This window comes from Micromys minutus (genome assembly GCF_963924665.1).
Source record: "Micromys minutus genome assembly, chromosome: 27".
In the NCBI taxonomy this organism is placed as follows: Eukaryota; Metazoa; Chordata; class Mammalia; order Rodentia; family Muridae; genus Micromys; species Micromys minutus.
The window spans coordinates 14,356,884-14,381,973 of NC_137962.1; the positions used below are offsets into that span (position 1 = coordinate 14,356,884).

Sequence of the window (25,090 nt, forward strand, 5' to 3'; positions counted from 1 at the left end):
CTCTATAGCATTGTTCTGTCCTGGTTATCCAGGACACTCAAGGAATGCAACTGTTAGCCAATCAGTTTCTTTCATTTGGGGTATTTGGAAGGGATCGTGTTAAAGCATAATAAGAGGCTCTAGGGAATCCCTAATAAGACAAGGCCTATGCATTAACATAGACACTCTATATGACCTGGGAAAGCTACCCTTTACCTCTGATCAATTTGCTCCTCTGAAAACTAAGCCCAATACCGGGGATTGTTTTATGGGGTTCAGGGAACATGTGAAACCATGCTAGAATGTCTTTTGTCCTTTGCTGAATAGTGAGCAGAAGGTGATAAACCACAAACCACTGAATCCTTTTCCTTGTGAGTGTCACCCACTTACCCTCAGACCAGGTGGACCAGGATCACCTGTGTGTCCCTTGAAGCCCTGGAAGAAATATAATGAAGTTGTGAAATGACTTATTGATTTTTTTAAAAGAAAAATAGCACAAAGGAGACAGAGGCAGTGTTCTGATCTGCGACTTCTTGATGAATAATTAGGTTTTAGGATTTTCATTAAACATCATCACATTTTTAAAAATTAAGAAATTATATAAAAGTTTCAGCAGCACTAAGAGGAAAAGCACTTAAAATTTAAAATCTTAAAACACTTTATTATTACAGAAAAGTATCTGTCTAGTGCTATAACTAGAAATAGATTTAAATATAGCTACAATCCATATAACCATAGATCAAACAAACAACAACAACAACAAAAATCCTTCAAAAAAAAAACCATAACACTCTGGTTTTCCCTTCAATAATTCAAAGGAGAGAACATGGAAGGTGGGATAAAGAGAGAAATAATGAAAAAAGCAGAAAATGCTAACTAACATAGGATGGCTTATAGTCTGGGATACAAAAGCTTGACTGGCCTGCAGAGAAAGAATGGGTTACACTAGCACCAGAATGTAGGGAGAAAGATATCTATAGCTCAGAAACCCTGCACATTGTCATTGGGACAGCACAGAACCTGCACTTACCGGTGGACCTCTGGCCCCCTCTGCTCCTGATAGACCTGGCTCTCCTGTCTTGCCCTGAATTGAGGACGAAAAGAAAAGACTTAGGATCTTCAAATGTTTGGTGTCTGCATTTTGTACTACCGCATTCCCACATGCCTCTAGACAAGCTAGACAATCGGGCTATCAGCCCTGACTCTAGCATTTCTAGTTTATTTCATCTAGTTCAGTCTTCACAGTGCATTCTGTCCTGATGTATTCCTAGTTTTCCTGTGGTGATAATAGTTCAAGTCCTATCACTCGATGAATCATTCACAGGGCCCCTTCACTGTCAGAGTGCTCTTGCCTGATGAGAAACTATAAAACCATCTTTATTATTAATGATTTGGCTCATAAAAGCACTTCAAGGTGGCTATGAACCATTACACCTTTCCAATGGCCAGATTGAAGATCAAAGCCGTTTTATTTTCCAGACTTCTAAGGACAAAGCTAAAGAATACCTCAGCTTCCTGACACCCAGGCAGAGGCTCTGCTCGGGCTCCCAGTGACACCACTCACAGAGGCCTGTGATCTGATTCATGCAGCCCTTCCCACACACCCCCATGCACTCAGATACAAAGGAATACAAGGACACACTCACTACACAAATCTATTGCCCACAGTTTGGCATTACGCCAGACAGAACCAAGACATGAAGAAAAGGAACTGGGGTCTGGACAAAAGGTTCAAAGGCTAGGGAGAAGATGCAGAGGAAGAGGTGAAAGGGGACTGTTGGATGGGCAGCTGGACCATCTCTGGATCTTTTCTCATTGCAGCTTGAGATCTTGACCCTCCCTAAATACCCTGCACCTCATTTTTATACAAAGTAAAATTTAAGGACATCCATGGGGTTCTCATTTGAAGAGAAGGACATGGGAACAGGGCATTCTTAGAATTAGAGAAATTTGCAAAGGCCAGGGACCAAAGGCTGGCTGAGCAGTTATGTTTTCTTATTGCTTTCTGCCCTAGCTTATCCAAGTCTAACCGTGTGGTGTTGGGCTGTCATTTCCTCCCTGCAACTGTTCCTACAGTTTTAACTTTCAGATGGTCCACCTTTGAAAGGCTTCGCCTTGCCTCATAATCAAGGCAATCATTAGTACTAGTCTGATTACTAGCACAGAAACAGCCAGTATCCATTGAAGGATATCCCTGCATTAGACACAACTAGGGTGTTTGGAATGGTGATGAAACCTCACTGGGAATCAATGACATATGTTCCTTAGGAAAACCGCATGGGGTGCAAGGATGTTAACTCATCTTTTCTAGGACACAGAGAGGGTCTAATATAACTGAAACTGTACTTCTTTCTGAACAACAAGGGATACTCAACTATATCGTATTAAAACATTAAGCAACAGGCAATTCAAAATGTCTATCTTTTGAATTTATACATTGAAATGTTCATCCATCCATTGGGCTATCATCAATTACTTTTCTGCCCATTTTTACGTGTGTGTCTCCACATATGGCCCTTTAGGAGAATGGGTCAAAATGGAGAGGAGCCACATACCACCGGCTCCCATCCCCTGTCCTCATACCCCAGCCTCGAGCAAAAGGGCACACGTGCTGCTTTGGAATATAGATATTCTCAGTGTGATCCTCACAGTTCCTCAGGAGAGAAGTCGAATATCAATTGTCTCTGGAGGTACCACTCATCATTCTGTCCTTCATGACCTTCTCTCCTCATGATCCATTTGTCTCCTCGCTATATAGGGGCTTCAATTGGTAGGATACCTTCCTGGCATCAGAGTCTCTGCATCAAGGTCTCAGGGCATCCCAGACTCTACCTATCCATGCTAACTCCCTCCCAACACACCTCAGTGGGATAAAATATCAGTTGACTCTGCAGTGAAATTCCACAGAAAGTCAGAAGAGAGGCTCAAGAATGCATAGCTTAGGGTCCCGGAGTCCCACTACTGTTGTGGCATCACTGAGTATGACCTACTCCATGAGAACTAGCTATATCCTGTGTGATTCTTGCTTGCCCAGAATAGTATTGGTATTGTATCACAATGACAGTCCCTGGAGCAGGCATTCATTAAACCAACAGGGGAAAAATTAGTGACCTTGTGCTGTAGGGACAGTGCTCATTCAGCCCAGAGTTGATTCAAGGCTCCCAGCTCTGAGCACTGAACTCCGAGTCAGCTTCAGAGATAAAATCCACCAGAGATTTCTCTCCCCAGCTGCTAGACCTTGGAAGACCACTATTAGCCTCTGTGTATCTCCAGTTTCCTCATCTTGGGACAAGAACATCTGTAACCCCAGGTCTTACTGAGGTTTAATTGGAAAATGCAACGATGCTCTGGCTGTTCCTGGCCCCAGGCATTCCCAAGAATATCTTTCCATTCCTTGCGCACACCTCCCAGCCCCTCTACCCTCTGTCTGCCATCTGCCTCCCTGGGCAGCTCTGTAGAACATCCCACATTGTTCCAATGGAGAGGCCCCTTTTCTTCCCCTCAGCAGTGAACTTGGGCTGTTGCAACTGATAAATGGTATGAAGTGGAGAAGGTGCTTCGGGCAAGCTGTATGAGACTGGGAGTGAGCCATAATAGTTTACAGCCAAGGAAATTAAACAGACCATGAACCTCACTAGAGAAGAACCTTTTATATAATTCTACTTAGTGGCTGTAAAGGCTTCATCGTTCTGACCTCACCAGGAGTGAAAGTAGAGAAGTTGCAAAGAGAACCTCACTAAAATAATTAAGAGTTGGATAAACCTGGTGTGCTGCACATTCTTCAACTCATCTGATCTGTGACATCTAGCAAGTTAGTACACTGCCCTTCACCCAACTGAACGAGACTGGAGCTGAGAGAGGCTATTCAACTTACACAATGTCACACAGCTGATATCCAGGAACTCCCAGCATCTAAAGCTACTTTGTTGCTATTGTTATTGCTGGTACTGGGCATAAAATAATTTCATGTTTATATTAAATTTAGTTGTATCAATATTTAGTGTATAAACATCGATTTAGAATATTGAAAGGTAAGGCTGTTAAGAGCTCTTGCTGTTCTTTCCAAAGATGAGAGTTTTGTTACCAACACCTACGTCACTTAGCTCAAAATTTCCTGTAACGATTCCTGGGGGTGTGTTACCAATGTGTGCCCCACGTCATGGCACATACAAATGAATTCAGGAGCATACACATGAATCAATAATCCATGAAACTGACTATTAATTTACAAGAGGGAAAAGGAACAAGCAAGATGATTGTCCGGTAAAGGTAGATGCTGCTAAGCCTGACAACTTAAGTTAGATCACTGAGACCCCCATGATATAAGAGAACCCAATTCTGCAAGCTGACGTCTGATCTTTGCCTGTGCACTGCTCACATGTACACAAACAAGCAATTGCAATAAATAAAAACATGGCCTTTGAAACCAACAATAACTAAAACACTGTGGAGTTTGAAGTCACCTGACTGTTTCCTTCTCAGGAAACCATCTTTCCATGGTTAAAGCCCTCACTCTTAGAACCACCCAGTGTTGTGGTAGATGCACTCCGGTTATGGAACCAGGGAGGTATGGGCAGAACACAGTTCTCTCCCTATCCCTGAAGCCCTTTATCTTCCTTACCAAGCATGTGATTTGCGTGGGTATTGTTTTGTTTGTGTTGCATTGTTTCTGTTTGCTGTGGTGGACCCAGGGCCCTGCATGACAGGAAAAGCACTCCACTAAGCCACACCACAGCCCTAGATTTATGAAGACAAGAGTAATGCCAGAAATGGTGGACTCATCCTCCTCATTCTGCTCCTCCTCCTCCTCCTTATCTCATCATCATCATCATCTTCATCATCATTACAGAACCCTGAATCTAGAAAAGAGATGTCTCTAAGCCCTAGGAACAGACTCTGAGGCCATAAATAAATCATCCATGCATGAGCCCACCAAGACAACTCAGGATATCTTTGTCTTCCCATCTCACTAGAGGTTCCTAAAAATGTCATTAAAGAAAACTCAAAGCAACAATGAGCACATGCAGGCCTGATGTTAATCATAAAGCTGGGAGGTAGCTTTCATGACCAGGAGCCAGTATATCCCACTTGCCTCCAAATTCCCTTCCACATCCCCAGGGCTGGAGCTACATGGGCAGCAAAGTACAGTGTGGAAGGTTGGGAGACCTGAACTTGGAATTCCTGGGCTGTCACTAGACAATTATGTGACTTTGGCTGATCAGCTTACCAATCGAAGATACAGGAACTATGAGAAGAAAGGGATGTGGTGCATAGGACAGGATTGTGTGTCTGGATTGTAGGAGCACTTCAAAATCTCAGAAGAGCTGAAAAAGGATGGTTTTGGCATGAGGGCAACTGTAGGGTCCCTTACCGGTTCTCCAGGGGAACCTGGTTTTCCATCTCTGCCCTGTTTGCCTTCTTCTCCCTGAAAGATAAATTCAAATTGCTTATTAGGTCAAGGAAGATTACAGAGAAGAAAGGAAAGACAGGAAGGCACTCCATGTACATCTCTATGTAATAGCAGCACCCAGATATCTCCCTAACCCCTAGAGTCTGAATGTCAGTTTCTGAGTCAGAATTTGACACCTGAAAATGCAGACTATTTTGCAACTGTATCATGATTTCTGTTATTTATACACAACAACCACCATTCTGGTCCTTCCTGTTGGCCTTTTTGATGACAGGGTTTGTGTAATAAGGAAGAAATCACACAGCAAAACACTTGTACTCCTACGGCATTATAGGGTATGGGGAAAGAGGGTTGGGGTTTGCTTGGTTCTAGAATGTCCAGTGACTTACACCTCTCTTTACAAAGCCAAACTACAATTCTTTCTCTAGTCTCTCCACCCCAGCTGATCTCAGCTCTAGATGAGGACACGTTAACCTTGATTTTTATTTTATAGATAAGTACATCATCAGGGTCTCAGATGATGGCAAAGGTATCTTAGAGGAGAGAGCAATCCCAGGCCACCTGAATCCAAAAGAAAGTAGCAAAGCTAAGGGAAAAAAAAATTCAGCGAAGAAGGGTTTAAATTTCACGTGCACCTCTGAGACAAAGGACCTTGGTTGCTTGGTGCATCTTAACCTAAAAAGAAACAGTAAATGTGCCCTGCAGAGTCAGAAGTAACCATTTACAGTGCTCAGCAGAACACCAGCACCAGCAAGTGAGGCCACAGAGCTGCTGCAGAACCTGTGCACTTTCTCCACTACTGTCCTTAGCCTGCCGTGCCTGGGCAACAATCAGAATGTTTCCTCTCTCTGGCCTGCTGTCCCACCGCTTGCTTCATTGGTACCTGTTACATTTTATGAATGCTGCTCCTCGCATTACTATATAAACTTCAAATAAACAAACTCATGAATCTATATCCTCTGTGGTCAAAAGCTCAGGGAACATGGAAGTAAGAGCAAGAAGACTGTACTAACCGAGAATCAGGAAACCTACTGTAAAATCATACCTCCTAGAAATGACAAGAAAGCTTCACTAATGGATACAACAGTACATCAGCCTAACCAAGAGCCACTGACACCAATAGACATACTAATGTAGAAGGAAGAAATTTCAGGGAATTCCCACTAAACAAAGAACTACAGGTAACTAAGGAATGCTGGAAGGGAAAGAATTAGTCTTCACCAGGGATGGTGACCCTGATGATCAATACCAAATGGTCAGCTTTGAAATCATATACAAACAAACCAAGCAACATGAAATGCACTCCGTTTATTGTGTTTATATATTTATGTGTGTATATATAATTTATATATGTGTATATGCATTGCATATTTATAGTTATATATATGTATGTACACACATATAGATATATGTATATAATCTTATATAAATAAAACAACAATAATTAGAGAAAAAGAGAACAAGGTTATGAAGAGCTATAGGCAAGAGAGAAGGGAAGGAGAAATAGTGTAATTAAATTTTAATTAAAGGTCTAAAGATGAAAAAGTTCAGTTTTACAATGGTTTCTCCCTACACACAGAGGCCAAGGAAAGGAGAGTCCAGACAGCTCTGCAGTCAGTTTAATAGGGGTTATAAAAAAAAAAGAACACCAGCAAACTCAGGTTACAAAAGGCAATGTCTGGGGACTTCTGGCTTGATCTTTTGTCCCTGAATGCAATACCTTTACAGTGTTTTGGTGGAAAAGGATAGGTGTGGCTTCCTATGTGATCTAAGATATAAATGGGGCTTCCCAAGACAGGAAAGCTGGCTTTAGGAAGCTGCTTGCATGGGCAGTTGTTAACTTTTTAAACCATGTCTTCTTCTCTTTGAATAAATATGGATACACTTGTGTCTGTCCTCTAGGGTAAGGATTTGATAAATACCAGGAATTCAGCAAGTAAGGAGATGGCCCTCAATAAGTGGATAGATACATTGTTTCACTTTCTGGTGTTGGTTCTCAGATGATAGTGAGTTCGCTGGCTCTTGCATCCCTCATAGCAGGTAACAGAAGTAGAAGAAGCTAAATTCTGCCCATGTGATACATTTATACAGTCACATCTGTCTGCAACTGCTTCAACCTGCCATACCTTCTTCAGTAACCTTGTAATATTTTTTTCTGGATATATAACTTGACCTTGACCAATCTTCTATTACCTCTATCAGGAAGCTCTAGGGGTCTCATTAATTCAGCTTGGGTTGTCCATCCCTGAGTCCCTGTGGTCCTGTGTATAACATAGTATGTCTTCTTCTATAACAATGATTCTCCCTGTTTCGTTTGTCTTCTCATGTAACTTCAGCTACTGTAGAAATGGGGTTTTGAATATGCAGTTCAAGAGCTTGCTACCATTCATGTCCCACTTACTTGCCTTGTTCTACCACTTAGCCAGGTTGATAAAGTATCAACTTGGCACCATTAGGGAAGTTGGATGAGGAATAGAGTAGCAATGATGTTCACAGCTAAGCCTTTAGTACTGTGATAGGGCTTTCAAACCCTGCTATTAAATTTGGATTTCAGTTTTATTTTATTTTTATTAATGTGTATCTGTGTTTCTATTTGCTACATCTGTATGAATATATACATAAGTCAGAAGAAGGTATTGAATCCCTTAGAACTGCAGTTGGTTGTGAGCTTCTTGATGTGGACATTGGCAATTGAACTTAATGTACTCTAGAAAGACAGCCAGCACACTTAAGAGTTAAGTCATCTTCCAGCCTGTGGTCTTAAGTCTAGTTCAAGTCCATACCTAACCCTGCTAGAAGGTCATGGGCATGTCTCAGAAGTACATGATGTATGAAGGTATGGCTTAGTAATGAGTGGGATACATTTATGCCTGGAAGTTTCTATGTGCACAGCAAACTATGATGGACTCCATGCACACTGAAGCCAGTGATTCTCAGTGTCCAGATAGAAGGTAAAGGAGGTGTCTGATAGGAATGAGGTGCCTTCCTTGATAGAAGAGGGAAAAGTAGTTGAAGTTATTGTTCTACTGGGGAAGAAGTAAATAGAAATTGATAAGAATAAGCTGGAGAGGAAGGGAGGCTGGGTAATGTGGGCTAGGAGAGAACTCATAACCTTATCATGTCCCTTATACAAAAGCCACAGGGAAGAGGGTCCACAGTTCTGCATAGAAAGAAGCCAGTGCAAACCCAGTTTGGTATAATGGTGACAACTAGCACTAGAAATGTATTCATATGATTAGGGTTACACTGGAAGGGAAGAGGGAGAGGGCTGGGTAAGTAAGTAGAGACAGTGTGAGAAGAAAGATCGTTGTCCTTATTGTTAAAGGCAGACAGGAGAAGAGTGATGGGGCACCATAATTGTTTCTATGCCTACCAGCTTCTAATTCTGTTTTCTATTAACTATAATGGGTATGTGAAAAATCCCAACTGAATATTTTCTTTATTTGCCTTTACCACTGATAGAAACAAATCGCTATTCATGCATGAGCTACATGAAAGACCAGTCTCCAATACAGTTCACATGAGTTCCACACTGTGACTTCAGATCTATGAACACCAACAAGTTACAATGTGAATGGTTATGCATGGTTTTCGTGGCAACTGCCTAGCGGAGGCCTCATGCATCTGTAACCTGGTAGACAGTTGAGCAGGAAGGGATCTCAGAGAGCTGTTCGTCCACTCTCACAGTTCTCTTATCACTCACTGCTGTGTGGGGCTCCAAGGCTGAACACAAGCAGATGCCATCATCACAGAAACCGAAACATATAATACAATTCCCAACTATTTGACTATTAGATTCCCTGGTCTAATATAGAGGCACTTTTTAATTATAGATACTGAATGATAATAAAAGGAGTATTACCTGAGCCATATTCAGAAACAAAAGAAAGAGAATGGGAACTCACCACAGCTGAGAAGAAAGCAAGAATGAATACCTGGGCTGGGACTGGAGTTAAAACAGAAGGTTTCGACCGTTTGGTTGTAAATGCCTAGCATGTTCAATATACTAGGTTTGATCACAGTCAGTGAGCAATAACAAAAGATACATATATGTGTGTACATATATATGATTATATACATAAGCACATATACATAATAAATCCAAGGAAACCAGAAGGCAAACTGAATTAGAATATCAGAATATGACTCAGTGGTGGAGTATTTTGCCTAGTGTATATGAAACCCTAGGATCCACTCCCAGAACCAGAGATTTGAAGAGCATCAACCAGTGAAGAGGGGCAACCAGGGTTTGTTCTGAGAAGAAAAACTACACACACAAAAATCACCGTGGCTTAGAGGGGGTCATTTGTGTCAGGGGAAACTATAATGTGTTTTAGGAGTCAAAAGAAAATCAGTGTAGCTTGACTAAAGAAACCTATTTTAAGGAACAGAAGTGGGATGCTCTGGGCTGTAGATCTTAAGAGCCCATTCTCATGAGAGAAAGACTTCCAGACAGACAATTAGTATAAGTAGAGATCTCAGCCCTTACAGGGTTGTATATTAAATTGCAGAATTGAGTATAACCGTTTGCGTGATGTCATTTTGCAGCAAGTATCCAACACCTTGGCTATAATTACAATCTCAACAATTAAACCCCACTCTAGGGCATCATCCTAAAGGAATCGGAGAACTGTTTGTCATGCAAAACTAACAACTGTATGTTTTATAAGGCAACAGGGAAATATCACAGGTAATGTGGTATCTATTACATATTATATGCAAATTTTATAAATATGTAACAACAATGCTGTAAATAAAAAAATCTATATGTCTCTGTATGCAGGGATACCTGTAGGAATGTGTGTATTTGTGTAACTATAAGAGAGGAAAAAATAAGAATTATTTAAATCAGTAAGATTGTTTAAATCAAAATTTAATCAGTTTTCAGCATAAAATGAGATTAAGATGTGCTCCACTTAAATATTAGACATTCTTCAAAATCTTCAGGTTAAAATTTATTTTTCTTTTAATTTTCTAAAATGCTATAAATTCAACTAGTGATGAAACCTTGCTCTTCCAATGCATTCTGCTGGGCGAAAGGGGAGAGATTTTTTACCATAGGCTAGCCTTACATCCTGTATCACCTCGCTAGCACTGGGATTATAGATGAGCACTACCACCTATGCTGAAATACATTCTTGCTTACCTATTTTTCTGATGAGAAACCAGATTCTTTAAAGGGATACTTACTGGGATTCCTGGGATGCCAGATGGACCTTGGGGACCAGGAGGACCTTCTTTGCCCTGAAAGAGCCAAGACATAAAAACATCATGAAATATTTGGTCAGCTGGAAGGGTATGTGATTAACATTTATTTCCACTTGCTCTGGAAATAAATGGCACAGGGGATTTCTCCTGTGAGGTGGAGGGAGCTTGGTTAAAAGCCCCTGCAGCCTCCTCGAAAGAGGCTCTACCCCTTTCAAGGGCTGTGTTATCTTCAACAGAGCACACCCACACAATGCTGGTATAGACAGACATAGTCTAAGGTACAGAGATGCAGAGAATCCAATTTCAGATGGCTGTAGATTTGTGGCATTGGAATTGAGAAGGCCAGGCCCCAGGTCCATCCCGACATTTGTCTCTTCCTACAGCATGGCCTAGGGCGTGAGGTGCCACACTCACAGAAACCAGCTCACGTGACAGGCTGGACGGGCCTGTGTCATCCATGGCTTCACTGTTGTCATTGTGTATTTTCCCCAGAGATCCCCAAACCTTTATCCAGAGATAGCTACCAGTCATTGTCCCCTCCGTGAAAAAGTGTGCTATTTTCAAAGTCTGTTTTTTTTTTTTTTCAAAACAGCATCAATTAGCAGTTTGTTTCCTATTTTATTCATGATGGGCATAGAGCTGCCACTGTTCTAATCACACTGCTCAGCTTCCTGTGACCCCATATTTCTGGCATGAGTATGAAGGACTCTGGATGATGTTCTAACTCCCTCTCAGTGCCTTTGTGGGGAAAGATTCTGGTGCCAAGATTAATACTGGAATCACATAAAGTGATATTTTAAAGGCTTACTGTTTATCCTACACAGGTCATTGAAAACAAACAAAAGTGTTTATTCCACATTTATACAGATTTTACAAAAATTGTCCCATCTGGGGACAAAACACACATCTCTTATTAAGCTATATTTGTACTGCATATAAACTGAATGGCTGTTTTCTTTTTTAAAGCTAATTCTAAACCATGAATAAGATAGCAGCAACAAATGTTTACAACACTTATTTTACAGGCTCTTGAGTTGGTGCAGAAGGGATCGTGCTTTACTATTATCATTGTCAAAAAACCAGCAAGGTCTTCACACTTTTCATATGCATCTAAAAATCTTCTGATTCTAAAAAAAGACATAGAATGTGATATGTCTTTGAGTTGAATTCAGTTTGTGGTGTACCGTGGCATTTATAGAATCATGCTGCAAGACATTTAGGACTATTTTAACATACTGCCTCTCAGACAAAAGTAAAAGAAACAAACCAGTAAATGAAAACATCCATCCCTCCAGGCCCCCAGTTTCAGCAAATACCATGGTATGTACAAGTAGTATGAATATACACATTAGTATGAAACATTTGTTCAGCTAACATGGAGGGGTAGATGCTGATAATGGAGCATTCTGGACAACTTTCTGGGTGTTCATTGTTCCAAAAACCTTAAAATGAAAAAAAAAAAACAATGATTCCAGAGCAGGGCCAACAATTTCCAGTCCTCTGCTTGCTCTGACTATTCAAGTTTTCTTAGCAGAATGCATATTCTGCTAGCATATAAATTCTCAATGGCACATGTTGCCATGCAGGAGCTCAGCTGAGTGGTTACAACAGTGAACTGTGCCTCACAATGTCTGAGCTGTTTCCTTCTTGTTTCTTCATAGATTCATATCTACCAAGCCTTGGGTTACATCATTCACTCGATTCTTGGGTGAAGGAGGGAAGTTCGGGAGAAGACTCTGCCTCTTGACTTCCCAGCCATCACAAACACTTCACTTGTAAGAGAGACAAGGAGTAGACACTCTCTAGCTAGCCTCCAGCTCCATATTCCAGCATGCAAGCCAGCCCTACTAATCTACCAGAACACCCCGACCCAGTCTGCATCACAGAGCCTCCCTGATCTCTCCTGAGCACCACCAGAGCTGAATGTCCATAAGGTGGCACAGGGCTTTTCTTCTTAAGTATGCTTGTACAAATCACTTACTCTGAGGAAATGAACGCACTTAAATATTTATTAAGCAACTAATTGAAATCGGGCAGAGTGCAGAAAATAATGACTTTTCAAAATTAAGTCCCGGCTTTGAAAAATACAAGTTCCTTGCTGTATAATTTGCTGTAAGACAGCAATTATAGAAGATCAACAAAGCTCAACAATCTAAACTTCTCCACTCGTATTGCTTCAGAGGAGTTGTTAGTTACAACCTCAAAACATTTAGTAGCCAAGAGAGGCTATTTAGAAATCATGTTTTGTAAGAGTATTAAGAGGTTGCATCAGGGGGCTCAACATCATACTTCTTCCATTCAAATAATATCAAAACAATAGCAAGTACTTAATATGTTTTAATTCAAAACAGTGAGAACAATTAGGTTCGTATGGATTGTGTGTATCCACGTTACCCAGACAACATTGTTTTATGTAAGAAAACTTTGACCCTATCCCAATTTACTATTTATGGTAATCTATCAGGACTATGGGCAGCTCCAACTGCTCCCATAACTTAGCAAGGAGTCCCATGATAGAACCAAAGTCTTATTTAATAGAGTTTAATTTGTAGCGATGTAATGATTTTACAACTGGGCTCAGTATCTTATTCTCCTCAGGCAAACAGTCCATTAGTTTTATTGGGAAAATCTTTTATAGTCTTAGAATCAATAAGAAGCTGCCTGCAGTATTTTCTATCCTGGGATTTATGCATGGGTTGTTTTCAAACAGACTGACCGCAGGATGATCCTACAAAGGGCCGTGGGGCTGTCAGTAATTCAATCTCAGTGCTCCATGGTGAGTTGGTGGGAAATAGGAGAAAGAACACCAAACTAATAGTCTTCAAATTGACTCAAGTGTCGAGCAGAACATTAATTTCCTGTTTGCCTTTGTCTACTGGGCACCACTTTTCCATGCTGGCCTAGAAGGATGTGGTGTTGCTAACTGTACTCTCAGGGCCCTTCTGTATACCAGCTTGCCAGAATTCTCTGTGACTATGCTGCTGAGCTTCCTGTAGCCAGATGTTGGCTCTGACTGTTCCGTTAAACATCACTGTTTCTCCCCTCTCACTCTCCTTATTCATAAAATGGCTGCAATGATTCCAGGCTTCTCCAACTTCCAAGGCTGAAATCACTGAAGAGAAGCCAGAAGGGATAGAGGGCAGTGACATACTGTGTGCCTCTTTAAATGTCCTACACGAATTCAACCAGCACTATGCCTCTTAACCTGTAGTTCATCTTTTTCTTTCTGGCACCTAAGCCAGATGTGGTTCTAAAAGCTTTCTATATAGAAAAGAATTCTGAGTTTTAAGATAAAAATTTCAACTGCCAACCATAACAGCCATGATTTGGGGACTTTGGACAATAGCCATCCTTTCTGATTTTTACCTGCCTCTGGAACAGTTGTGATAACAGAGCTCTCTCTTGCCTGATACACACTTGAACAAATTGTAGCATGGGCTGGGCTTCTCCCACTCACCCTTTGCTGCTAAGAACAGAAACTACTCTGACGAGGAGCGCTGGAATGTGCATTTAGAGCTGGTTTTCACTGGGGACTCACATGTCACCAGATGAGTCTATCAGAATCTCTCTTTTAGAGGCAAACTAATAAACAGAATACAATTTGATTACATTTTCCCCTCAAGAAAGCATGGCCCTGAACATCAGGAATATGGAGGTCACAACTGGAAAGGAATAGGATAAAGAAGATAAACACAAGGATCTAAAAAGTCCTTAAGGTCAACTTAAGGATGATTCTGTCTTGTGCAGGACTTACCGGGGGCCCTTGAGGTCCTGGTGGTCCTGCTGCACCTGTGTTTCCATCTGCTCCCTACAAAGAAAGACAAGGCAGAAGATGAGATTCAAGTGCAATTGGATTGAACCTAGTGAAGCAACTACATTTTGGGAAGGGGCAAATCACTGACCAGCCAGTCACCCTTAAGACAACAGAAAAGCTTCACACTTGTAACTGACTTCCCAGGTAATGTTAAAGAGGGAGCATTCTGGGACACAGACCAATAGGTGAACACCTGGGTCTGTCTTCTTGGGGGATAGAGAGTGAATCACTAGTGTCAACCAATGGATGAAGAGAGATATAGGCAAAGCAATGAAAGAAATGATAGAGAGAAATAAGGAAGCAGTGCAGGGTAGGCTCCAGCCATTCATCTATAACACTACTTTAGGAGAGATAGGGATTTTCCTTCTGCCTCCATCCCTGTCCCCATGCCCACAAACTCAATTTACGCAGTAGTTTCTCAGATAGATATTTGCTACCTGCAAGACTGAGAATATTAAGAATTGCCCCGCTCAAAACCCCGGTAACATTTTCCCCTTTTTGTATTTTTATTTTGCTGGAGCACATGCTAATGTCTGATAACCCAGGGTTTGTTGACTTTAAATATGTTCATTGTCTATATTCCTCTTTCCCAATCATTCCTACATCACAAGCTCCATGACTTCTCTTCTTCTTACAAAGCTCCTGGAATGCATTGAATACTCAGCCAAATTTTTGAATAATCAGATGGGAGTAGAGGCAGAATCAGCTAGGGGATGATGGAAGCAATTCTTTTATTCTTAATTATTCTCTCATATATAACATCCTGACTGCACTTTCCCACGTTCTGCTCAGTCTCTTCCTAACCTAACTCCTTCTTCCCTCATATCCACCCCCCTATCTGTCTTCCCTCAGAAAAGATCAGGCATTGAGAGACATCAACCAAACACAGCACGACAATCTACAGTAAGACCAGGCACATACCATCACATCAAGGCTGGATTAAAAAAAACTAGTAGGATGAACAGGGTCCCACAAGGAGTCAAAAGAGCCAGAGACTTTCCCACTCTTGCTGTTAGAAATCCCACAAGGACACCATGCTATACAACTGGAACATATATGTAAAGGACCTAGGTCAGACCCTAACTGGCTCCCTGGTCTTCATGAGCCCCCATGAGTCCTGGTCAGTTGATTCTGTGGACAGTGTTTTGAGGAACCTGACCTCTCTGGTTCTTCTGATTTTTCCTCTTCTTCTCTGCAGGACTCTCTGAGCCCCACCTGATGTTTAGCTATGAAGTTCTGCATGAGGAGCAGTTCTTTAAGTGAATTTAGACATTTGCCCCTTGCTCATTATAATCTATTAGTTTACTTTCTTTCCCTACGAGATTATGAAAATTGTCTAAAAACATGAGTAGTGTTTGAGATGACTTAAAACAGTGCTTATTACAGGACAGAGGGGTGGGCTCAGACAGGGCCTCAGACTCAGAATGCTGGGATTGCACCCTCCTTTCCTGCTCTGCAGTCCAGTGCAGCTTATTTTACTCTCCTACATCCCAGCTCCTTTGTAAAAAGAAGACAAAAAGGAGCAACAACCACAATGTGGGTTGTTGAATGGGTTGAAAAAGGCAATATACATAAAGAACTAGCCATAACCAAAAACACTCCAAGGACAATGCATGATGGGCCATCTAATATTATATGTTTATCATCTGACATCATATGTCTATTATTTAACCAAGGAGCAGCCACTGTAGTTACTGAGTAATCATGGAAGCATGAACAAACAAGTTCTCACAGAACCTTATGGATAACTAGTCAGTGGCCTCTGATTGATTTAAATATATTGATTTAAAGGTTATTTTTGTAGGTGCTAACCATGCTCTATGTACAGAGAAGTAACCATATTATAGCCTTGCATCTCATAGAAGCTTGATGTTGTGAATATAGCTGATTTCCTAGGAACTGTAAGCTTTTAGAGGGGGGAAAGCTGTTTGATTTGTCTACATCACTTAGACTAGATAAGAAGCAAGCTAATATTCATGAACTATAGGGACATCAGTAATATTTAAACAAATAGCATGAGGTTCTTCATGTAACTATATATCTTACCCAAAACAACCAACATAATGTAGCTTCTACCTCAAGTCAAAGGTTGTCTACACAAATTTGGCCAAAGTTTCTTTCCCTATACCTTCGACTTTGTGGAGTCAGAATCAAAATGGCAGTAGGAAAGTGGTAAAGGCTTTATCTGGTGGAAGGACACTGACTGAAAGAAGAAAACCAACAAGAAAAGAGCTGCGTGGGCTTGGAGTCTAGATCATGGAATACTTGGACAAGACCTGCCAAATAATAAGTGTGTGTGTAAAATTGGCCATCCTGGTTACTTCTCTCTTCTTGGGCTGTTCCTGTTGGATGAGCCTCTGAATCTAAGGGGTGACCTAATCACTCCAACAAGGTAACACTAGGTGTGGCATTAAACAGAAGCTCAGTAAGCATCTACTTAAGCTGAAAGCATCCCTCAACTGGAAACAGGTACAATGGCTTCTGATTGCCTCTATGTCTCGGACTCACCATTCAAAAAGAGTCTCAGGTTGTGCTTTATGGTTATGAAGATCTAAATTACAGAATTTTTGGCAAAAAGGTACTAGAGCCATGTTCTAGTTTTGGAACCATTAGGAAGAAGGAGGGAAAAAGGTATAACCCTATGCCCATTCTATGTAGTTCTCAGCTGAAGGGGTGCATTTGGAAGTTAAAACTATCACAAGACACTATTCACCAATGAACTGATTTTGATAAAGCTATCCGTCTCTCATATGTTCCTCTTTGATTCATATGGGTGCCTTTCCCAAGTATACACTGGATTCCCACCTTTGCCTAACTTTTGGATCTAATAAAATAGGTGTGCTGGTTATTTTATTTATTCACTTTGACACAAGCTAAAGTTCTCTTGAAAAAGGAAATGACTCAAGTAAGGAAATGACTCTACCAAACTGGCTTGTATGCATGCCTTTAGAACATGTTCTTGAATAATGATTGCTATGAGAAGGTCCAAGCCACTTAGGGAAGTATTACCCCATAAAAGGTGAGCCTAGGTGCTATAAGAAAGCAGTCTGGACAAGCTATAGACACTCAGAAAGCAGAAATGTTTCATAGTCTTTCTTTCAGTTCTTGCTTCTCTGTCCCTGCCTGAGTTCCTGCTCTGACTTCCCTAGGTGATGGAATGTGACCTGGGATGTGGGAACCAAACAAATCCTTTATTCTCCAAGCTACTTCTGGTCATGACGTTTTATTTGAGAAATAGAAAGATTCCTAGAACAATAAGCAAATGCAAAGCAACATAGTTTAGTAAATAAAATTATAAATCTTTAAGGAATTAAGAAATTCTATGCAGTAGTTCAATGGCAACAAATAAATCAGTCTTTTGTTATTTCCTCCACAAAAGCACATAGCAGAACAAGACTGGGTAGAAATTGAAGCTGAGGAATTGCAAAGACTGTTAAAATCAGGAGTGGGGAGATGGTTGATGTCAAAGACTTAAAGTGAACTCTTCATTCTTTGAGATGACTTATGACCCTGATGCAGAGGTCCCGTGTGATGGGTCAACTGCTGTTTCATGTTCTCATGTGGCTTCATTAAACAAATATTTTTTAAAGTTTGATTTATTTCAATCTATTAACACAACTAGAAGTCAACGAGTTGCTACTTAGAAAGGCAAAGCAGGGGCTGTAGAGATGTTTCAATGTTTAAAATTACTTTCTGCTCTGGAAAATCTTTAAAAGCATAAAGGAACAAAGCAAGCTGAATTTCCTAACTTTGGCTTCATAATCCAAACTGTCTCTCTTTTACAAAATTTATTTTAAAATCCTGTTTTCTGTTTAGTACCGGTTCTTTTACTGTGTGCTTTGAGTCATTTACAGTAGCCTTGTTTGCAGGATCTGAGAGACAGAGTTTCACGGAGAATCCATGGAAATCTCTGGGGACCTGGGCTCAGCAGGGATAGTAATTGCCCCTGATTGTTGTCATGGCTACCTTCAATAAATCTAGGAACTGCAGCTGTAGTTGGCTTCCAGCAGAGAAACAACATGACTAATCTGTGGGCACAGAATGGTGTTGAGCTTCTTTGTCAAGGCCTTGGCCACAGCTACTATAATATCAAAGAAAGTGTTTTCTTTAGCAGAACAATAAATTAGATGTTTTAGTTATCATAAATGCAAAAGAATAATAATTAGTGGTTAAAAGAATAATCTGAACAATAATTTGTAATTATTAGTTATTGATTGCAGAACATTGGGGAAAATCTGAGCTTGTATGGGTATCTTCAAGTTCAATATAAGGAAGTTCTTTACTGGACATCCTAACTGTAAAACATTGGCCTCATCAACCTGTGCTGGGGACCCTCAGACACAAGATCACTCACCAGAATCCCTTGATATTTATTCCATTCACTTCCTTCTCATCCCTGGATGCTTTAAAGGTAAACCCACCCCTTCAAATAAGATAGGGCCAGCATGACACAATCTTTATGGAGTTCAGACTCATTTCTTGAATGCCAAAACCAAGAGATAAAGGTTATTAGTCTACTTACTGGTGGCCCAGGATTCCCCGGTGGGCCCATGAAGCCTGGAACTCCAGGGTGACCCTAGGAAGACACAGGAGATAATTTTTTAAAAGTGACTCATAAAAAAGTTTTCTCCTTGAAAATAACCCATCTAGAGTCTGCCTCCTAAGCCCAGTGACAAGTTTGGTTGAAGACTCTGGCCACAAATGGTCTCTTTCTCATGTAACTTTAGTGACTGTAAAGTGCCTCATGATATTTATAAAAATGAATATGCTTTAAAATAGTATTTGCTTCAAAATCATTGAGGTGGGGGAAGGGCATACAGTAGTGGCTTAATATACAGATAAAAACAAGAGGGATGGTATATTAAATCTCTTACATCTAGATGAAACAAAAAATATTGTATTATACTTCCATTCTTGCAGATATACATATAATGTCCCACTAAAGAAGAACTAAAAGAAAATTAAATGGGCATGTATATGTACACAGAATTATCACTTCTTCAAGGCTTGGTTCCAGGATATCTTCCCCAGGACATCAGAACTCAGGGGCACTTCAAAGCTCTTGTACAGAATGATCTATGTCTCATACATAACTGTTAATATACTTTAAACTATCTCTTGACTACTTCCAATACTTAAAGCAATAAAACACTAAAATAAATGATTGTTATCACATAAGGACTAACTCCTAAAAACATTTTTAGTTATGGTTTATTCTATGGCCATCAAGACCAAAGAGCATACACAGATGGGTCCATGGTTCCAACTACACGTGTAGCAGAGGCTACCCGAGTGTAGGGGAATGCTAGAGGGGTGAGGTACGAGTGGGTGCATGAGCAGTAGAGCACTATCTTAGAAGCAAAGAGGACGGGGGATAGGATGAAGGGTTTGTGGGGGAAAACTAAGAAGGAGACTGTGTACATGTGTCTGTGCGCACATGTGTGATCATGTACATGTATATAAGCATGCATGTACAGATCAATGAATAATCCTCAGTAACACTCCTTAGGTATTTTCTCCCTTAATTTTTTTTGATAAGAGATTTCTTGTTGCCATTGAGATTTGTCAAGTAGACTACACATCTGGCTAAAAAAAAAATCCCAATCTGCACAATCCTAGTGCTGGGATTACAAGGGCAGCTCACCACTGGTGAACTTGTTAATTTTTTTCCTTTACATGGAAGTGGCAGTGGATGCAGGTAAAAACAAGAAAGATGTACTGGAGAGATGGCTCCACAGTTAAAAGTGCTGCTGACTGCTCTTCCAGAGGTCCTGAGTTCAATTCCCAGCAATAACACGGTGGTTCACAACCATCTGTAAGGAATCCAAGGCACTCTTCTAGTGTTTGTCTGAAGACAGATTTGGTGTATTTATATAAATAAAAATTTTAAAAAATCATTGAAAAAACAAGAAAGATTATATCTTAAAGCTCTTATATCTAGATGGAACATGAAAATGATCTTTTCATTTCAAAGGAAGAAAGAAAAAAAGTAAGAATCAAACTCATACTTCATCTGTCCCTCCTTAACAAAATAAGCTTGGAATACCTTAATTATGACATCAATATTTTGATAACATTACAGGAATATTCTATTTTCTCATGTGGAGTCTTCTGTGAGCCATTCACTCTTTATAATGTAGAATTTAACATCTAACATTTAGTGTAGAAAAACAAAGTTAAAATCCAGAACAATACCAAAGAAATTCTTCCCCTCTTCTACCCCTCAAATTTTTACTGCTGGAAAGCACAAACAACAGTCAGTACAAGGCATAGAGTGTTTGTTGCTAACACACAACCCTTGCATGATAACCCAGACCCCTTCTGTTTCACCAAATAGAGGGGAACAAACTGTCAGCACAGCATAAGAGATGTTTCCTAAAGAATAAAAGCTCTCATAAAGAAGACAGAGGAGAAGAAAGTGAAAAGATGCAGTCTCCTGAGACAACTGGGAGATGGATCAGGATGAGAGTAAACAGAGAGTTCAAGATGAAAAGCAGGAAAGAAGACTCAAGCATTCTTCTGCGGGTATAGAAGAGGCAAGGCTGGTATCAGAAACAGTGTGTGCACACTCTGAGTGAAGCCTTTCTTACAGTGTGAGCTGCTTCATGACAAGCATTGGCATTACCTGATCGCCTTTCTGTCCCACCTCACCCTCTGCACCACGCTCTCCTTGGCTTCCCTGGGAAGGAAACAGAAAGACAAGTCAAATCACAGAAAATTTTACTAGAGCTATACTGCAAGCATAAAAGTATGCTTTAGTGTTTTCATTAATTCAAATTCTTTATCAAACCATTGCTGCCAACCATGGCAACAATAAACAGAATAAGCCCTGCTGGAAAGATTGCTGGTAAAATTGTTTAGCTGAGTTCCAGTCCCTCGGGAGAGCATAAGGAAATGAAGGGGGCTGAGAGGAATTCAGTTCTGAGTCTGTTATGTCATTGCTCAATCTAAACAGTGAGGGGTGGAAGATATCACAGAAGGATGGACAATGGTCCTACACAACATCTGTAGCCATGAGAGGTAGATCAGAAGGCCCAAGCTGGGGGAAAGAGTGTCAAGAGGGAAGTGAGGTCTCCAGGAAGGTGAGACAGAGGCAGGAATGAGCATCATCTGGTCCTGATGAACAGATGTATAAGAAGTGCAGGGTTGAGATCTTGTAGGCTTTTTCCCATCCACTTTGGCAGATTCATTGCTGACATCCTTATTCAGTTCATGTTTGGCAGTCATGTCAGAATGTTATTTTATACTTTTTGAGATAGAATTTTATAATGCTCAAACTGACCTTGATGGCGTATATAGCAGAGGACAGCCCCGAACTCTTAATTCTTCAGCCCTAGAAGTGCTGGCACGTGGGTGTGGCCACTTCATTCAGTTTACTTAATATGACTTTTGCTTTGGTGAATTCTGCTTTTTGGGTTTTGGGGTTCATTGGTGGTGATGGTGGTGGTGGTTGGTTGGTTTTGTTTTATTTTTGACACAGTTTCCTAAACTATAGCCCAGGCCGCCCTAGAACTATATAGTGCAATTTAACTGTAAACTCAAGGTGATGCATCCACATTGCATCATGACTGCTGGGAATACAGGTGTGAGCCATCACACATGGCTTTCAGTTTATTCTATTTTTTCTATAACAGGCTTTTATGCTGTGTTAAAAGATTGCCTGCAACTCACTCTATAGCTTAGCCTGGGCTCAAATTCGGATCACCACCCCTACCTTAGTCTCCCAAGTGCTAAGATTGCTGGAGTAAGCCACTGCACCAGGTGTGCTTACTATATTAACAGCTGTATTTCAGTAAACTTCATTAAACAGAAGCATTTCCATTCCTTTAAAATAGCCTACTGGGCTGTAAAGAGACCCTGATAGTGAATCAGTCTCGCACTGGTTTCTTTCCTGTCCTTCTTCGTCTCTGCATTCTAAAGCAGGACATACCCCTTCCTAGATCTCAAATCTGTCCATCCTAAAGATTATGGGTGAGGGAAAGTCAATGTATGAGCGTGCAGAGCCCAGATATTTTCTCAGGAGATATGAAGTTCAGCCCTCTTTCTATCCAGCTCACTCTAGCACAGAGCAACTCACAGATGTCATGGCTGCTTGCTAATGACACGCTATCCCACAGTTCTAAGACTGTGCTATGAACCATCGCTTATAAAGCAGCAAGTGTCATTGTTTAAAGGAAGGAAACAATTCATAGGAAAAATCTGATTCCATCATCTTCACATGCTATTATATGTAAGTGTCTAAAGTTGGCATTCTGTCTGCACCCCCTTTATAATCAGAGTGTCACAGAGCTGCACACTGCCTCACTGACATTCAGGGACAATTGGCCTTAAAGGTAAATGTATTCCTTTCAAAGCCCAGTCTTCAGTCTAGCTGTGGAGTGTGGTTTCGACATTCAACTGACGACAATACAAATGCCAGCAGCTCAGGATCCCCTGAGTTTTCCCTGTCTTCATGCCCACTACAGACGAAGATCTGCACAAACACAGCCACCTCTAAACATGACTCATTTCCTTCTTGAAAGAGATCTGACATTTCTAGAGTCCTTGCCCCACTGGGCATTCAGTTAGGAATTTAAAAGACCCTGTTAGATCTAACACTTTGGCTGTAAGCTGATCTCATGGCTACGTATGTAAAGCATCTAAGACATTGGTCTTAGCCATTGACCTCAGACTTTGCAGACTGATAAGAAATCTGGGCTAAGAACAGTAGTACCAGCTATAATCCCTACACTTGAGCAGGGAGGGCAGGAGGTAAAGGAGTTCATGGTACATTTTATTTACATAGGGAGTTCCAGAAAAGTCCACTCAAGTATGAAATTTTGAAAAAAAATTTTAAAGGGATCAATCAATAATTAGGTTTAATCAGCCACCAAAGGTCATAGAACATGAAGAGTAGGGTCTCAATCTATCTTACTATCAAGTGTGTAATAACCTCTTTCCCACCAAGTCATTTTCCTGGCTCTTTCCTGGGGCTATGATGCCTGGTTTGGGTGGTTTATGGTTTCCTGAGATTTGATGGTAGTGGAGAAGACGGATCACCCATGTGAACAGCAGGTGAGGTATATGGTTATACAGCAAAAATTTGACCATCAAAAGGCAGATCTAAATCCCATCTTCCCAGGGCTTTTATCCTTGCAAGACTACAGGGCCATTTTACTAACCAGTTCTCTTTAGATGTTTATTAAATACCCTTTTTAGAGGCTTCATTTTTGGTTCTTAACTCAGCCTACACAAAGAATTCCATAAATAAATAAAGAAACAAATAAATAAAACTATATCATTTCACATGCACACACTTTGCTTTTGCATTGTTGCAACCAAACACCTGACAGAAAGAGTTGAATTTTACTTTGGTTCATATTTTCAGAGTCATATCAGTCATAATGGTAAAGGGGCATGAGGGAGTGGAAGAATGTGTATCAGAGAAGGCACAAGTAGAGAATGGGGGTATAGGACAGATCCAGGGCAAGGCATACTCCAAGGGTCTGATGACTTGCCTTCCACTGCTGTTTAATCACAGCAATAGAAAAGTAACTAATATACAAATATTCTGCCTATTTATTATCAGGAACTCAATTAAAGCCTTTCTCAGAACGTAGTAATCATCTCTCTGGAATTTAATAAACATGGGGAAGGGAGATTGTGCCTCTTCTTCCCGCTGCCATTCCTGCTGGAGGAAGACGAACACAGGTAGCAGTCTGGTTCACAGGCACAAAACTACCCCCTGTGATAAAGACTGGAGATGCTTGTAGAAGCCACCTAGCCCACTGATGATCACACTTGGCCCATTTGGAGTGAATATGGTTGATGAATGGGGTCACATGTTCTCTATCTTAGTACCGATTAGCATTTTCTGAGACATACACATGCCAAATTCAACCATACAGACTGGCTACTAAGACTGAAGTTGTTCTGACTCCGTAGCCTCCTACCCAGGCTGTGGTATACTCTGTCCTCTGAATCACCCTTTAGGTGATGATAAAATTGTTTCTTTTTCTGTCTTTGCAGAGAGGCTTCTCAGGTTGGAAGGAGTCATTTATTTGCTTTTAAATATAATTATAAATGATTATAACCATTAATTTTGAAACCATGGTATTATTTTATTTGGGTTTCCGTTATTTAGAGACTGCCTTTGTCCTTTATCCTTTGTAAGTCAAAACTGCAGGATCTCCTGATGGTGTGTGCAAGCTGTGCAGGGGAGGGCATGAACTCTCCCAGCAAATAAGTCTTTGCTCCTTTCATGGGAGGTCTAGCTGTGTCCTACCTAGAAACCCTCCTCCAGGATGCATGGCAAATCCTGCCTAATCCCTCAAGGCAACTAAAATACACCTCCTTGGGAGTTATCCCAAGCCATCGCTGTCCCACTGACACTGGTTTCTTTACATTCCTCTACTCACCTCTAGACATTTGTCATGCTTGTTATTAAGCCCAATGTCTTTAGCGCCATGAAGACCACCATGGCATGTAGATTAAATGCTTCCTCCATGCTGGGCTTTAAAAATATTCTTTGGTTTGGTTCTAACGACATTCTTTACTGCTTAGATTTTACTACTAGAGTTATTATTATGGTGCTGGGCTACTGAATGCAGGAGCAAACCACCAGTCCAGTCAGTATCTTTAAATAACACACTGAAGTTTCAGAGAAGCTGACAGAATGTCCAATTAATGTAATCAGTAAG

The 25,090-nt window shown here is 40.8% G+C and overlaps 1 protein-coding gene across 1 annotated transcript in view; it reads right to left on the minus strand.

Annotated features, from left to right (window-relative positions):
* Positions 1 to 25,090, minus strand: part of COL22A1 (collagen type XXII alpha 1 chain) — a gene marked incomplete at its 5' end in the record, with an annotated part of 192,663 nt that overhangs the window by 22,817 nt on the left and 144,756 nt on the right. The window contains 7 exons of the mRNA XM_080939438.1: positions 370 to 414; positions 1,010 to 1,063; positions 5,351 to 5,404; positions 10,580 to 10,633; positions 14,352 to 14,405; positions 18,934 to 18,987; positions 21,037 to 21,090. Of these exons, the coding sequence (XP_080795564.1) occupies positions 370 to 414; positions 1,010 to 1,063; positions 5,351 to 5,404; positions 10,580 to 10,633; positions 14,352 to 14,405; positions 18,934 to 18,987; positions 21,037 to 21,090 (369 nt within the window). The remainder of the gene's footprint in view (positions 1 to 369; positions 415 to 1,009; positions 1,064 to 5,350; positions 5,405 to 10,579; positions 10,634 to 14,351; positions 14,406 to 18,933; positions 18,988 to 21,036; positions 21,091 to 25,090) is intronic.